Source organism: Pelobates fuscus, chromosome 1 (genome assembly GCF_036172605.1).
Source record: "Pelobates fuscus isolate aPelFus1 chromosome 1, aPelFus1.pri, whole genome shotgun sequence".
Lineage (NCBI taxonomy): Eukaryota > Metazoa > Chordata > Amphibia > Anura > Pelobatidae > Pelobates > Pelobates fuscus.
Window position 1 is genome coordinate 341,580,240 of NC_086317.1, and position 15,802 is coordinate 341,596,041.

General features: G+C 40.7%; 1 protein-coding gene across 2 annotated transcripts in view; it reads right to left on the reverse strand.

The window, feature by feature from the left end:
* Positions 1-15,802, reverse strand: part of GPC6 (glypican 6) — a 946,336-nt gene that overhangs the window by 93,174 nt on the left and 837,360 nt on the right. Inside the window, exon 7 of one of the 2 annotated variants that reach the window (XM_063425799.1) lies at positions 6,688-6,717. The exons of the other annotated variant lie outside the window; for it this stretch is intronic. Coding sequence (XP_063281869.1) covers positions 6,688-6,717 — 30 coding nt within the window. The remainder of the gene's footprint in view (positions 1-6,687; positions 6,718-15,802) is intronic. 2 annotated transcript variants of the gene reach the window in all.

Sequence of the window (15,802 nt, forward strand, 5' to 3'; positions counted from 1 at the left end):
ATCCAACCTGGACATACACGTGTACAATAAAACTATGGTCAATAAAAAAATCACATCAATGCTTTTATTCAGTTCTAAAGATAGGAGGAAGTAAATCCGATTCCCCAAAATGAATATAATTACACAGTGTAAATTAGCTAATGCAAATCCTTGCCAAACAGGTGTTCTATATCTGACACACACTGTTAATCTCTGATTTTTATTATCAACTTTTTCTCCACCGAGACTTCACACACCACGTGAAAATGAACAGCTACCCAGATGCAGATCCTTATTAAACACACAACTAATGCAACAAATATTTTATTTATGTACTAAACTGCATGCAATCTACATTGCTCCACAGAAAATTAGAAATATATATGTATAAAACACAACTTTTTGCTATTTGTTCCTGAGCCAATGAATGAGATTTTATTTTTGTTTCCATTCTGCACAGATCATTGCCCAGTGAGTCAAACAGTTGATTATGTTGTTTTGATGTCATTTTGATCCACTTAGCTTCAGATGATCAGAAAGGGCTGCAAAAGATATTGCTTATTTATTACCTCTTCAACATCATCTGATCTGCATCCTTTGAAACACAAGGAATTACAAAAGCTATTGTTTTTGTCAAGGCTGACATAGAATGAGTTGTGTCCCAGTGGAACAAGGAAGCTGATGATTGTTGAGTTTTAAGATTTGTTTCTGTGAGCAGATATTAAACTATTGGGATTTACCTATGAGAGGCTATTTGTGTCTTCTCTCTCATTATTTAGGGTATTTGGATACAGAAATATCATATCTCAGTTGCCTCAATGGCTACTAGAAAGTAGGGACCTGAAACACCAGAAAAGAGAGGCACACATCTTTCACATTGTACATTTCACATTGTATACCACAGACCTCTGTCACCGCACCTTTGGCACCCATATGGAATGGGGAACTGGGATATTTTCCAGTAGGCATGTGCATGGGGAAAATTTTCGGTTCGGTTTGGAATTCTTCGGCAACTTCGGAACTTCGGCACTTCGGCACTTCGGCAGTTCGACACGTCAGAAATTCAGCAACTTCAGAACTTCGGCACTTCAGCACTTCGGAACTTTGGATCTTCCGAACTTCAGCAACTTCGGCACTTCGACACTTCGGTACTTCGGCAATTCAGAACTTCGGAATTTCGGGACTTCGGCACTTCTATTGCAGCCACTTAGTAGATAACTCCCTAATTCCCACGGTATTAGGGAGTTATCTACCAAAAGGCTGAAAGACCTAAATTGGTCTTTCAGACAAATTTACTAATACTAAGTAAAAATGACTTAGTATTAGTAAATGTTGCCCCTACTCGCTATACCGTGAGTAAGGGCATGTCTAGTAAACAGTGAGCAGCCTGAGGCTCACTGTTTAAAAAAAAAATAGCCCCCCCACCTTAGGTACCCTTTTTAACCTTTTTAGTATCTAGGGCCCCCACCCACCGCTCAGGGGTTGGGGCCAGGGGGGAAGGACATTAGGTCCCCCCCTTATTATAATGTAGGGCCCCCACCCTCCGTTTAGGGGTGGGGGCCCGGGGGGAGGACATTAGGTCCCCCCTTATTATAATTTAGGGCCCCCACCCGCCGCTCAGGGGTGCGGGCTCGGGAAGGGGGACTTTTTTTGTTTTTTAGCAGTGAGCAGCCACAGGCTGCTCACTGTTTAATAGACATGCCCCTACTCGCGGTATAGCGAGTAGGGGCATAATTTACTAATACCAAGTAATCTTTACTTGGTATTAGTAAATTTGTCTGAAAGACCAATTTAGGTCTTTCAGCCTTTTAGTAGATAGCTCCCTAATGCCGTGGGAATTAGGGAGTTACCTACTTATTCATTCCTGTCATTACATTGACTGGCCAAGTAACTTACATTTTATGTGAATGTATGTTACTTGATTGTTGTAAGTGTTGCAAATGCTTACAGGTGAATCCTGGCTATGTTTGTATACTTTTTATTTAAAATTGTATACAATGTAACATTTTTCTTCTTCCACTGGGTAAGTATATTAGTACTTAGGCAATACTGTGCTTCGGAAGTTTGGCACTTCGGCACTTTGGAACTTCGGAAATTCGGTAATTTCAGAACTTCGGGACCTCGGCAATTCAGCACTTCGGACATTCGGAAGTACCCGAATGTCCGAATTGCCCGAAATTCGTCCGAATACATATTCGGACCGAAACGAATTGCACATGTCTATTTTCCAGTAGTAATGGGGCTCACTGAAATTATTCACTATAATGTTATGCTGCTATCTCTGGGACTAATCCAACACAGAAATGAATCTCATCTCATGCTATCTGATGACAACAAAGGGCACAAGGTTTAGGTGCCATGCTTTTTTTTTTGTCACAAACCTCAACAAACTGGGAGCACAGTGCCAAAGACTCTTTGCACCTTAGCCACTACAACAAGGTGGTTATGGTGCTTAATGTGCTCTTTTAATTAAAGGGTTACTCCAACCACCATGACCACTTCAGTTTTCTTGGTGGTAGAAGTCTGTATGTGTAGCATTTCTGCTTGAAACATTGCACATACTGAGATATTTGCACTTGTGTGCCAGGGAAAATTGCAGACCCAGGCACAGGTGACTTTGGCAGCCCGAAACTCTGCCAAATGTCAATTCTGTGCAAGTAATAGTCTGTCATCAGCACACACTGTGTGCTGGCGACAGATGTTCTCAACTTGTCTGTTGAATATAATTTGTTTGCTAAGGGCATACTTAGCTTTTTCCTTGCAGTCAGAGTCTTTCCTTCCTTCAGTTAAGCCCTCCCTACCTCCATGTACAGAAAAAGTAAAAAATAGGTAAGCGCTAATAATATAATTGGTAGGCAGCAACCTTACAGAGGGTTTTTATTGTGTATTTTAAATAATAAATTCAGTTTGGCTATATTACTGTGCCATTTATATAATTTAATTTTATTAATTTTACACATTTTTACTATTTTATTTCCTGGCATTTTATACATCCTGAGGTGGGGATTATACCGCCCACGCTATATTTAAAGTGCAGTGAGATCTGCACTTCATTTGTGAGTATATTTCCTTTTCTTTTTATTTATACCACATTATACCATCAGAGAGCACTATTTGTTGTTCCTATTCTTCCTTTTTCCTGAGAGTTGGACACCATCATACTCCAAGAGGACAAGCATTCGTTATATCCTACAAGCAGGGATTATTCTGCTGAACACCTATTACCCCTGAGCTGGTCATAGCTCATGTAAATGTGAGTGTAATTTATCTTATTATTTTACCAATACTCATTTTAAACACTCTGCACGATTGGTCCTTTCCCTTTGTTTTTTCCATATCACGAGAGGATCTGAAGTATCACAGACAGAGGAAACACTTTACCAGTGGAACTTGTGGAACAGACATGTTACTTTCCAATATATATTGGGACTAATTTTATTTATTTATTAGTTTTGTTCAATTTTTGGCGCAGCCTTTCTTCCTTTCTACTGTACTACCTCCATGTACCCCTATTATGTTAAAGTACCCTCTCTCCCTCCCCACTCAATTATTTGCCATCTCAGAGTCCATACAGAACAGTTAAAATTGGACATCACATCAGGTGCTATTACTTCAGATGGGGAGTGGAAAGCTGCGTGGGAGCTTCACCGGCACTGGATTCCAGGTAAGGGTTAGATTTTTTTCAGCCTTATTTTAATGTTTATAGGGAGTTGAACCTAAAGAAAAATGTCTAATAGAAATAAATGTTTTATTTGTTAAAAACAAAGCAGGCAAAAATAGCGTTGCAGTAACCATTAAAGTCTAATTTTCTGGAATGTTAAACAGAACATATTTTTTTCTAAATGCTGAAAGCAAAACATTTGATTTACAGTGCTTAAATAAAAAATACATGCAGAAAATGAAAAAAATGAAAACAAAACGCAAACAAACATACAAGGAACTAAAATGTCTTAGTGTCTTACTTTTCTGACAGGAATTCAACCTGTGGCATTTTAATACATTGACTATTTCAATTTTTTTAATTATTTTTTTTTAACATTAGGATTTGTTTTAAATACATGAAGATTAACCCACAAAGCAAAATACAGCTTATTAACGTTAAAAACAAGTGTACATAGACACATTTAATATTCACCACTAAAATGGGTGAAAGGAAATCTAAAACCAATTTAGAAAGTGTTTTGTGGTTGTAATGTTTTCTATAGAGCACAGTTTAATTGAAGTTAGTAGCAGAACCCTACAAGCAACAGAAATCACTTATATCCAGCCTGAGCACAATTAAATGTTAAATAACGTAAAATAATTAGAGCTGTAGTACCAGCTAATGTCTTGGCACCTGCAGTTTAAATGTCATATGATGTTTAAAAGTCTGGAAAAGGCTCGAAGGAATGATCCACCCGATGTAGGCAAATCTCTGTTGTAATTGCCCATGTCCTTAGAAACAGCCATTAGACTTCCGTTTAGGATAAAAGCTTGTAATTTGGGATGCTAATAAAACATGAAACCAGGCAAAACATTTCAAACAGACACAGAGCTTCACTTATAAACACAATAAAGGAATACTAGAAGGCTATAATTAAATATTATGCCTCTCAGTTATTTGTCTTACTTATATACAACTATATTGCACACTTACATTCTGGCCACCAGAGTCATTTGTATATGTACGACTTAAAACCATTTATTACATGCATCTTTATTCAATTTGTTTTCATTAAACAAGTAAAACCTTTTACAGTAATCAGAATTGGTACAATTATAATTTGACAAAAAAAAAAGATTTTTTTTGGGAAGTCTTTGTTTTTTGTTATTGCTTAGTGCAATCCAATGCTTTGTCTTTGCACTTTTCATCTGAAAATTGTGAGGTCTAGACATCGACCTCAAAAGCCTTGATCCTGCATGCCTTGGTACAAATTCTCAAGCCAAGACTCAATCTAGTGTTCCACACCTTGATCCAGCAACCTATAGATGAGGGGCTGCTGGCTCAAAGCATCAGCATCCAGGTTATTAGTCATGAGAGTAGGGGAGAATGCAAGCACCAGAGACCTTATAGCCTGCATAGTGGTCATGGACATCAGTGCAATCAAGTGTAGGTAACAACATTTTTGTATTTTGCCACAGAATCCAGTCTAGAAGTATATGTGAAGGGTTTCTCTGATGAAAAAAAAAAACTGTTTTTTTTTTTTTTACCTCATCGTTATTCACCCCTTTAATTACTCTAATGGCATCTGTGTGGAATGGCATCTGTCTGTCTGTCTGTACACCTCTGATTGTTCTGAGGAGTGCATTTCGGACATCACGGGTCATTCATATGGCATACGAAAGTGGGAATTAGTCAGGAATGCAACTATGGTTAACACACCTATTTTAGACACACCTGTTAATGAAATGTATATTATTTCTTTGGTATGTAGATTATTTGTTTTTTCATGTACCAACTTCTGCTTGGCCTGATTTATGTACATCTACTTTGTTTTGTTTCCATGGCTGTGTACCTTGTACATGTGTTCTTCACTTCAATGAAAATAATGAAATCGTATAAACCACAAGTGTGGATTCCATAGATGAATACATAGACATTGTATCTTCTTTTTTTAGTAAGAACAGCCATGAAGAAAATTTGATATAGCTTTCCCATTCCTAAATAGAGGATGGTGCATCCAAACATTTGAAGCATCATTGATCCACACATATGTGTATGGAGTTATTCATAAATCCTATAGGCAATGCTTGACATTCAACATCTAGGATAGGTTACCACAATTGATATTTCATGAACATATAATAATAATAACAGAGTGAAAAAACACACGCTAAACTATGCTACATATTAACAAACACTTAAAGGGATACTCTGAGCACCATAACCACTTCTGCTTTTAGAAGTGGTCATGGTGGTTGGAATCTGTATGTGCAGTGTTTCTGCTTAAGATGCGGCACATACAAATATATTTGCATGCTGGGGCACCCTGGCACACGTGACTTAGGCAGCCTGGAACTCTGTTTTGTGCTGTCTAATGTTAAATAAAAAAAAAATACATCTGTTGTCAGTGCACACTGCACACTGTCAACAGATGTAATGAGCTTCTACCCTTGCTGACAGTGCTAAAAGTGTGTTGCAAGGGAAAATGTCTGTCTTCCTGCTTACCTCCAGTTGCTAAAATTCTCATACGTTATTTTAGGAAGGGTTTTACTGAAAATTGGGGGTTTATATAAAAAAAAAAGGGTTGGAGTACCCCTTTAATCTTGTATTAAAAAAGTACTACAAAGTACAAAGAAATTGTTAATAGCTGAGGTACTAGAGGAGATATTTTCTAACTAAGTTGAGAATGAATGTAAATCATAATCTAACACCCATCCCAGCACAAAAAACCTTGCTGAATTTACATGCTAATATTGTTATGTGTAATTAATTTGTTTTATTTACTAGCAACATTCAAACAAACATCTGGAAAAGCTGATCTTAAATCTCTCCAATAACTACAAAGTAGCCATGTTTTGAATATAGAGGGCATTTAAGACCTGTGGGATGAGTTGGATGGGTGTTAGCAGCAGATGTTTAAGCACTAATTAAAATCCGATGATTGCATTCAACACTTCACATTATTCTAAAGAGTGTCTATTCTGAAGAAAAGAAATGTTACAGAAAATGAAGTGGTGCAGTGAAACATGGCAATGAGAAGAATTTGTAGGAACATTTAATCTTACAGCATTCTGCATTGTCCTCCAAACAGTCCTCTGAAAAGCCCAAGGGGGAAAGAAAACAAAGATATGAAAGGTTAATGCAAACAAAACTGTAAATGGTCTTTGATATTTTTTTGTATTTAAACATATTATGTTTAACTCTATGCACAAATAATATTCAACATCCAATATCACACGCAACATGTTCTGTTGAATATTGGTGTGAAATTGCAAGAGTCATGATGCTTTTTGAATATAATATCCTGCCCTCCCCAAAAGGCTGTCTGTTTAAAGCAGATAGAGTGACATTTCCTGAATTATTTAGGATGCCTGGCAGATGCATCAAGTTGACTTTTGGACAATTTAGAACATTTGATCATCCAAACTGGCATTTTTCCTCATGATATGTCATGGTTAAAATCGTTCCTTTAATACATGTGAATTAACTAGGCATATCTTCTTCATTAATGACCGATCTTTATATGGTTACTTTAATATACAGACTAGTTCATCAAATCATAAGGACGAGATGTTAAAGGCTTATCAATTTGAAAGGTCTTACGGTAACGAGAATTAAATGTGTTCTACTTCAATAACTGAAAAGAGGTGAAAAAATGCATCAGATGAGTAGACAAATGCATCAAATTGGATTGGCTGTGATCTCTCAATCATTTTCTGCTCTCTACAGAAGCCAGTGCAGAAAAGATCTAATAAATATATCGGTTTCATTTAACTTTTTTAATACCGGCTCTTTATTTTAAATCGTTTTGTTTATATTTAATTTGTATTCTGTATCATATATTACACTAATTGTAACGTTCACTAGGAAACCCTAACTTGCAGACAGGACAGAGTAGAGAGAATTGCAATACCGATCCTTAGAATGGTCGGGTTATGCAAAAAGGATAGTCAAAACACAAGCCAAGGTCAAGGGAAACAGAGCGACGGAATAACGAGAGTCAAAGCCAAATATCAGTAACCAGGAAAACCAAATACCAAGTGCAACGCTCAATGGTAAACCAGAGACCACAACAGGGCACTGAGGCAAGGGAGGAGTTAGCTTATATACACACAGGGTGCGTCTGATTGGCTAATTTCCAATTAGTGTTAACCACAACACGTGGGAGGAGTTTCTTCCCTCCCTTGTGGTCTCTGAGGTCATTACTGTGGGCTGGGTCACATGATCGGGTGCGGCACACATATAAGGAAGCTGCTCTAGAGCGTGCAGCGTCAGACACACTGCCAGTCTGGAGACAGGGACCAGATGTAATGAGGTAAGCAAGGTTTTCGCAGGGGCAGGGGACCTGACAATAATCAAACAATGTAGCAGAGGATATTCATTTAAGAGAAGAAATAATTTTTCAGGCCAAAGTAAAAAATATAGCAAAATTATACACAATATAAATTATTTGGTTGCGTATAAAGTACAGACATTATTCAATAATGATAGGAATTTGGCCCTTTGACATATCTTAACATGTTGTAAAATTACCAATTTTATAACATGACAGGAGGCTTCGTATTTGCTTAAGACTTTCTTTACTTAAGCTTCACAGCAGCACTTTTTTACTTAGTAACAAGGTAACCAATCAGAAAAAAGAGATAACAAGGTATATAAGTCCCTCCCAGTGATGTCATTTCCTCTTTCTTTGCTGCTTCACACCAGTACAGGTCAGAGTGCCACTGTCTCCTACTTCTGTGGGTTTCTGTGGTTTTACTATTATTTTACCTATTAATTTTTTCTGTCATACTCCTTCACTGTTATCTATTTACATATTATTTTATCCTTTGAGCTTACTACCTACTTTCCTAAACTCATCTTTTGTTTATATATTTTTCTCTTCCCTATATAACTATTTGTTAAGTATTTCCTTATTTATTTACTTATTGTGTAAAGTTTCTTACTTATTATTTCATTTAATTTCGTTTTACCTTCACTCCAGCCCGGTTTTATTCGGCGGCATTCTCGCCCCGTTTTCCCGGGCTTTTCGGACTGTGGAGAACGCCTCCAACGGTCCTCAGTGCGCACGGCGGCCATCTTGGATCTCGCGCTCCCCCGCGGGATCCAAACGGCTTCCTCTCTAGTGCGCACGCGCGAGATCGCGGCGGCCATTTTCTTGGAGCCGCGATCTGCTTTTTTCCTCCGGCCGTGCGGCGGCCATTATACCGCTTTACACAGCGGTCAGATTCCATTACACAAGTTCAATACATCAACGTCATTGACTTATATTATTAACGTTATATATTTTTTCCCTGCATATTTCCCTCACTAATAAGGAAGTTTTCACCACTAATACTGGTACAGCTTTACCTCTGTCTTGCTCCCCCTTGGGGAGAAGTTTATATTACATCTGTTTTACTGGAATTTAAAACCAATTTATTCCTATATAACTGGAATCATATTTCTCAAATACTTATTTTGAACAATTCCACATATATAATTTATGATTAATATATCTCAAATTTACACAATTCATGTGTATAAGGTTGATGAACTATTAAATATGATTGCTGTCTGTTTATACAGCCCATGATCGGCCCGCTTTGTCTGTGCCACGATACCTCTATACGGGTGTGAAAAAGTATTCCCTGAGGTGATTTATTACTGGGTGACCCCCAGTTTCAGCTTGCAATGTGGAATTATAACAAACTGTAATATTCCGTGACGGCCTTTAAATACACTCTAACACTGGCCTATTTTGCCCCATAGGTTTCAACACTATTGCTATGGAGGCTTCAAATCAAGACCAAAATTTGCAAGCAATTATTAACGCAGCTGTAGCTGCTTCACTGGAAAAGGCCCTGGCTCGGGTGCTGCCCGTGGATTCAAAAGAGCCAAAAATTTCGGAAACTCCGCATTCTGATGAAGATGTGGAGGAGTCCGACTCCATAAATAGAAACCCTTCCAAACCCAGTAAACGTTATTGGAAAGGGAATGGGCCTGAACCACTCAAACGTAAGGGGAAAGAGCCGGCGAAGCGCCCTAAACAGGCGGATGTTAGAGAGAAACACTCCATCCAGCCTACCCTGTCGGAAGAGGAGGAAGACTCCTTCGACCTACACCCCTTAGCCATCTTGGATGAATGGCAGGCTGACCACTCCTCAGATGAAGGGGAAGACTGGCCCGAAGCACCCTTTAAAGGTGCTCCTCTCCCTCAATCCATCATGGGAGATCTCCCAACTGAAAGTGAGATACCCGGATCGAATCCATCTGGGGACGCCGAATCTTTCCTGGATGCACTTGGCCAACCTCTGTTTGACCCGAGGCAAATTAGATATCCCCGATCATCTGAATGGTCACTTCCAGACCATCTTGCTCAGTATATTCACTTCTGGATCAGAAGACCCTTAGAGCGGGAGATCCGTAAAAAACTACGAGCAGAATGTCCTAGACCCACTCTACCGGATAGAGTTGCGGTGACCCCAGAGTTTGATACGCTGCTCCACACATATCTGGCCAGATCGGGCCGTGATCCAAAGAAGGGCATTGAGCGCAGCCTACGCCTGACCCAAGACAAAATGCTAGATATCCTAGGACCCCTAGCTAAAATTCTTCTACTGGCTGATGAAGCCCTATCTAATGAAGGCCCTCTAGACCCATCTGTGATTAGAGAATGGGCACTACGCTCTATTTGCCTGCTGGGCAATGCTAATACATCTCTCTGTACTGAGCGTAGAAAAGCAGTGCTGCTGCGTATGGATGCCAAGCTGGCTGACTTGGGAACCAAAGAATTGGGCCCCAAAGCAAAGGGTCTATTGTTTGGAGAACCATATATTAAAGAACTACATAAGCATGTAAACCTATACGCCACGCTAAACAAGGCGCAGTCATCCATGAAAAGGGTATTTCATTATCAACCCTCACGGGTTTTTGGCAGGGCTGGCCGTACAAGGGGTCGTACAGTCAGCCGTTTCTGGACCACAAACCAACGCCAGAGAACCCCAACTTCATCATCTTTTTCCCCCAACTATCAAACAAGAGGCTCCTACGCCCAAAGGGCAGATAGAGGAAGAGGGTACAGATCCCGCGGACGCAACAGATATCCAACAGGTGAGATTTCCTACCCTTCACCTTTTTACTGTTTATCATGCGGGCAGGTTGTCACACTGTGTAGACATGTGGAAGACTCTGTCTTCAGATACCTGGGTCCTGAACACAGTTCAGGGTTATTCCATAGAGTTTCATTCTCTCCCTTCTCAAACAGGTTTTCCTCAATATCCAAAAATGTCAAAGTCTCAGAGCCTTCTTCTAGATTCAGAACTACGTTCTCTTCAAACAAAAGGAGCAATTCAACTCGCTCCTCTAGACGGAGGTTTCCTCAGCTCCATCTTCTTAGTCCAGAAGAAATCAGGGGACTTTCGCCCAGTAATCAATCTCCGTCAACTGAACTCTTTCGTTGTCTACAGGCATTTCAAAATGTAAGGGATTCACCTCCTCCGTAGAGACATTCTACGGCCAGGCGATTGGTTCTCTCGCCTCGACCTCAAGGACGCTTACCTCTCGGTACCAGTACACCCAGCCAGCCAGCGTTTTCTCCGCTTTCATTGGCACCACCGAATTTTCCAATTCACCTGCCTTCCATTCGGCCTGAGTTCCGCCCCGTGGTGCTTCACCAAACTACTCAAACCAGTCACCGCACATCTTCGAGAAAGGGACATTCGTTGTTTGATCTACCTCGACGACCTCTTACTTCTCTGCGAAGACGCATCCAGGCTGCGTTCACAGACGAACTACACATCTGGATTAATCGAGTCCTTGGGGTTCGTCATAAACCAAGAGAAATCATCACTGTCCCCGTCCAGAGTCATCCAATTTCTCGGCTTCGAGATCGACTCTTCAACTTGTGTTCTTCGCCTACCCCAGTCCAAGTTAACTGCGATCAGAAAGGAACTACGCAAAGTCCTTCGTCAAGAGGATTTACCTCTTCGAGGTTTAGCTCGGATTGTAGGCCTGCTTTCTGCTTCGATTCAGGCAATCTACCCAGGCCCCCTTCACTACCGGGCCATGCAACGCTTGAAAGCTCAATTCCTCCGGTCTCATCCATCATACGACCAGAGGGTCCCGATTACTGCAGAGGTGAGGAAAGAACTCTTTTGGTGGCTCCGTCACATGTCGGCCTGGAATGGCAAGGCAATCTTCGGTCCCACCCCGGACTATGTAGTGGAATCAGATGCGAGCCTCCAAGGTTGGGGTGCAACCTGTCATACGACCATGGACCACCTCAGAACACTTTATCCACATCAATTGTCTGGAATTAATCGCAGGCTCGTTCGCAATTCGCAGTCTGACCAGTCACCTCTCGAACTGCTGTATTCTCCTTCGGATGGACAATGTCTCAGCTGTCCAATACATCAACAAATTGGGCGGGGCCAGATCCCGCATCCTTTCCGAAGTGACAAAAGACATCTACGAGTTTTGCTTCCAACGCAACATCACACTTCGAGCAGAATATCTCCCAGGGGAATCGAACATCACTGCGGATTGGTTCTCCCGACATTGGAGGGACACCAGCGACTGGCGCCTACACAGAACAGTTTTCCTCCACATCTCCAAACGCAGGGGCCCGTTTACCCTAGACCTATTCGCCTCCCGGACGAATTTTCAAGTCCCACGGTTTTTCAGCTGGCTTCCAGACCCAGAATGTTTAGCGGTAGATGCCTTCCTTCAGAATTGGCCGACAACGGGAGCCTATGCTTTTCCTCCATTTGCGATGATTCCCAGAACTCTCCTCCAGATTCGCAGACAACAGATCACTCTTGTATTACTCACACCGCTCTGGCGGGGCCAAGCATGGTTTCCGGATCTTCTGGACCTCTCCTGCCAAGATCCCCTCCTTCTGCCTCCATGGCCAAACCTCCTAGAAGACCCTCAAGGGAACCCTCATCCAATGATAACGCAAGGCCACCTCCACCTTGTAGCCTGGACTCTTTCAGGGGTACCTGGCACTTCGGAGAACTATCACAGAGATCTAAGGAACTCCTCTGGGATTCATGGGCCCCTGGAACTAGAAGATGCTATCTTTCTTCCTGGAACACTTGGTGCAATTGGTGCCTGGAACGGAATACCGATCCCCTTACGGCCCCTAGACAATACATTTTGAACTTCCTCTCTCATCTTTTCGATCTAGGCCGCTCATACAGATCCATCAACGTTTCTCGTTCAGCCATCTCGGCAGCCCATGTTCCTCCAGACGGAGTTCCAGTGGGCCAGGACCACCTGGTTTGTAGACTTTTGCGGGGCATCAAACTAGCTCGCCCCCCCAAACCAAAATACTCCCATCTGTGGGACGTTAATGTCATGATCAGTTTCCTTGAGTCTTGGCCGGACAACGAAGATCTCTCCCTCCGTCAACTCTCGGCAAAATTCACCCTATTACTTTGCTTAGTGTCCTTCAGATGAATATCAGATGTTCGAGCATTTGACCATGACGCTATCAATTTCTCCCCAGAGGGTGTCACATTCTCCGTGTCCAGACGAACAAAATCGAACTCCTCTTCTATATTTTACCCTTACTTTCCTAACCACCCAAAATTGTGCGTGGTGTCTCTTCTTTCTCGTTACTTATTACTCACCTCCTCACTTCGTTCCACAACTTCCAGCCAACTATTGGTCTCATACGTCCAGCCACATAATCCAGTGTCATCCACAACCCTGGCCCGATGGGTTAGGTGGTTACTCTCCCTAGCCGGGATTGAAGCCTCCTTCGGAGCCCACTCCATCAGAGGGGCGGCAGCATCGGGGGCATTCAACGCGGGAGCCTCGCTTCGAGACATTCTTCAATCTGCAGACTGGTCCCGAGAACAGACGTTCCGCAACTTCTACTTTCGTCCCGCTGTGCACGCTTCCTTAGCCCTCCTTGGGGAGCGTTAAAACAGCAAATACGAAGCCTCCTGTCATGTTATAAAATTGTAGATTATGCTAGCTTTAGTGTACCTATAATCTTAATTTTATTAATGACAGGAGGCGAGTATTTCCCACCACTGTTACCTTCGGTTTTTTTCCCACCCTAGGTTCGCCCCGCTAGGTAAGTTTCTAAGGTAAGTTCTAAGGCTAGAACGAACACACTATACCTTACTTCCATGGGGTCAGCTATTATTGTCTATCCTGTATAGCTCAACTGTTCTAACAAATTATAACATATGTTGCATAACAACCGGTTATCATGATTTCCAAGTCCAATTCACGGATTAATCCTTGGTTTCGACTCTGCTCTCTCGTTTCAGCATAAAACTCCCTTAAGAAGTCAAAGCTAGTTGCTGTTCCTTCACGAACTTCACCTCTACCCTTCAAGAACGCAAGTCTACGTTCCTGTTTCCCTCTCAAGCATCTCTTCTCATATGACATCCTGAATTCCTCATCTGGTTCCTTCTGTTCCGGTTCCTGTTTGTTCGCAGCCAGAAAGAGGAAATGACATCACTGGGAGGGACTTATATACCTTGTTATCTCTTTTTTCTGATTGGTTACCTTGTTACTAAGTAAAAAAGTGCTGCTGTGAAGCTTAAGTAAAGAAAGTCTTAAGCAAATACTCGCCTCCTGTCATTAATAAAATTAAGATTATAGGTACACTAAAGCTAGCATAATCTACAATTCAAGTTTAGTTTCCCAACTCATGTCTAACAATAATAGTATATGAATATTCAAATATGTGTATTGACTGCAGTGAGCCCTAAAGTTCACCTCAGAAAACTCTGGGCATCATCATTTTAGAAAACTATTTTTAGGTGGTAAGTTCATTTGAATAGGGTTTTCAATAACATTGTTTTTTTTTTTGTTAACACTTGTAGAAGTGTGTTTCTTCTTTGGTTAGTGTTATACTCCCTAATTAAAACTGTAAAGCACGGCAGAATTTACTGGAGGTATATAAATGTCACTAATAATAATTTTATTCAAGTTTATTAATGGATCAAAATTTTTTTTCTAGAATTCGTTTTGGGTGTTATTATTCCCATTTGTAATGCAAATGTACATATAGTGATTTTTTTTGTAAACTAGAATTTTCTAGACATGGGTTTAGAAGATAACATATTGCAGAGACATGACCTTGTTCATGATGATATAACAAACATCGACAAATCAACATTCATAAACAGATGCTGCTTTAATAGCATACTAGCATAGAAATAATTAAGGGTAATTAGAATTTTCAGCTATCCTTAATGCAAACAGCCAAAGTCTAGAATAGATGGCAAAAATAATTTCTTAATTTAATACTGACTTAACCAGTTTCATACCAGATTCATACAAGGAGATGCAGAAAAAATGTTAAATACACGTGTAAATGTAGATTAACATATAATTATGGTTTTCTTAAATCAGTTCATGGAGTGATACATACAGTAACATATAAGAAGAATGAGTGTGGAGTATATCTCCATTAATATTACGGACTGTCATGTGTGTTTTTAGTATTAAGTATTTATTTTAACATCCCGATAAGGGGATGACCATGAAGATGGAGTGATACATGTGGCAGATTCAATAAGTGTCAATGCCACTTACTGAACTTGGGATATTGTATAACATTGAAAACTTGCTGTATTATACTTTCCTACATTGTGTTGCCAGGATGTTTAACTTAACTAGCCTTAGAATCACAACAGCTGAGTACAATTACTCAGCCACGATTATTTAACCCCTTAAGGACCAAACTTCTGGAATAAAAGGGAATCATGACATGTCACACACGTCATGTGTCCTTAAGGGGTTAAAGGGATTTAAAGAGGCTGTATGCAGCTCTGACTTTGCACGCTGCATACAGCTACTCTGTCATTCTGGGGACACTAAATATTGCCCCAGCTGATAGTGGGGAGCTCCAGATGCTGATTGATACCCGGTTATTGCTGGGGAGAGCAGGGCTATAACCCTGCTCATACGAAAACATTAGGATGTTCTTACGTAGAAAAACCTCACTCTGTGTAATGTTGTTAAGTGGCTATGTCTGTTTATGTTTTTATTCTGACCTACTCTATAAATATCTTCTTGGACCCTTTCTATAAAGGAACACTTTATGTTAGGAATACAAAGCTGTACTCTTAACACTAAGGTGTCCTTCTCCCCATCCTCCCTCACAGCCACCTCTCCATGGCAAATAAAGGACTAAAAACCATTTTTATACTCGCCTTATTTTACGTCAACACT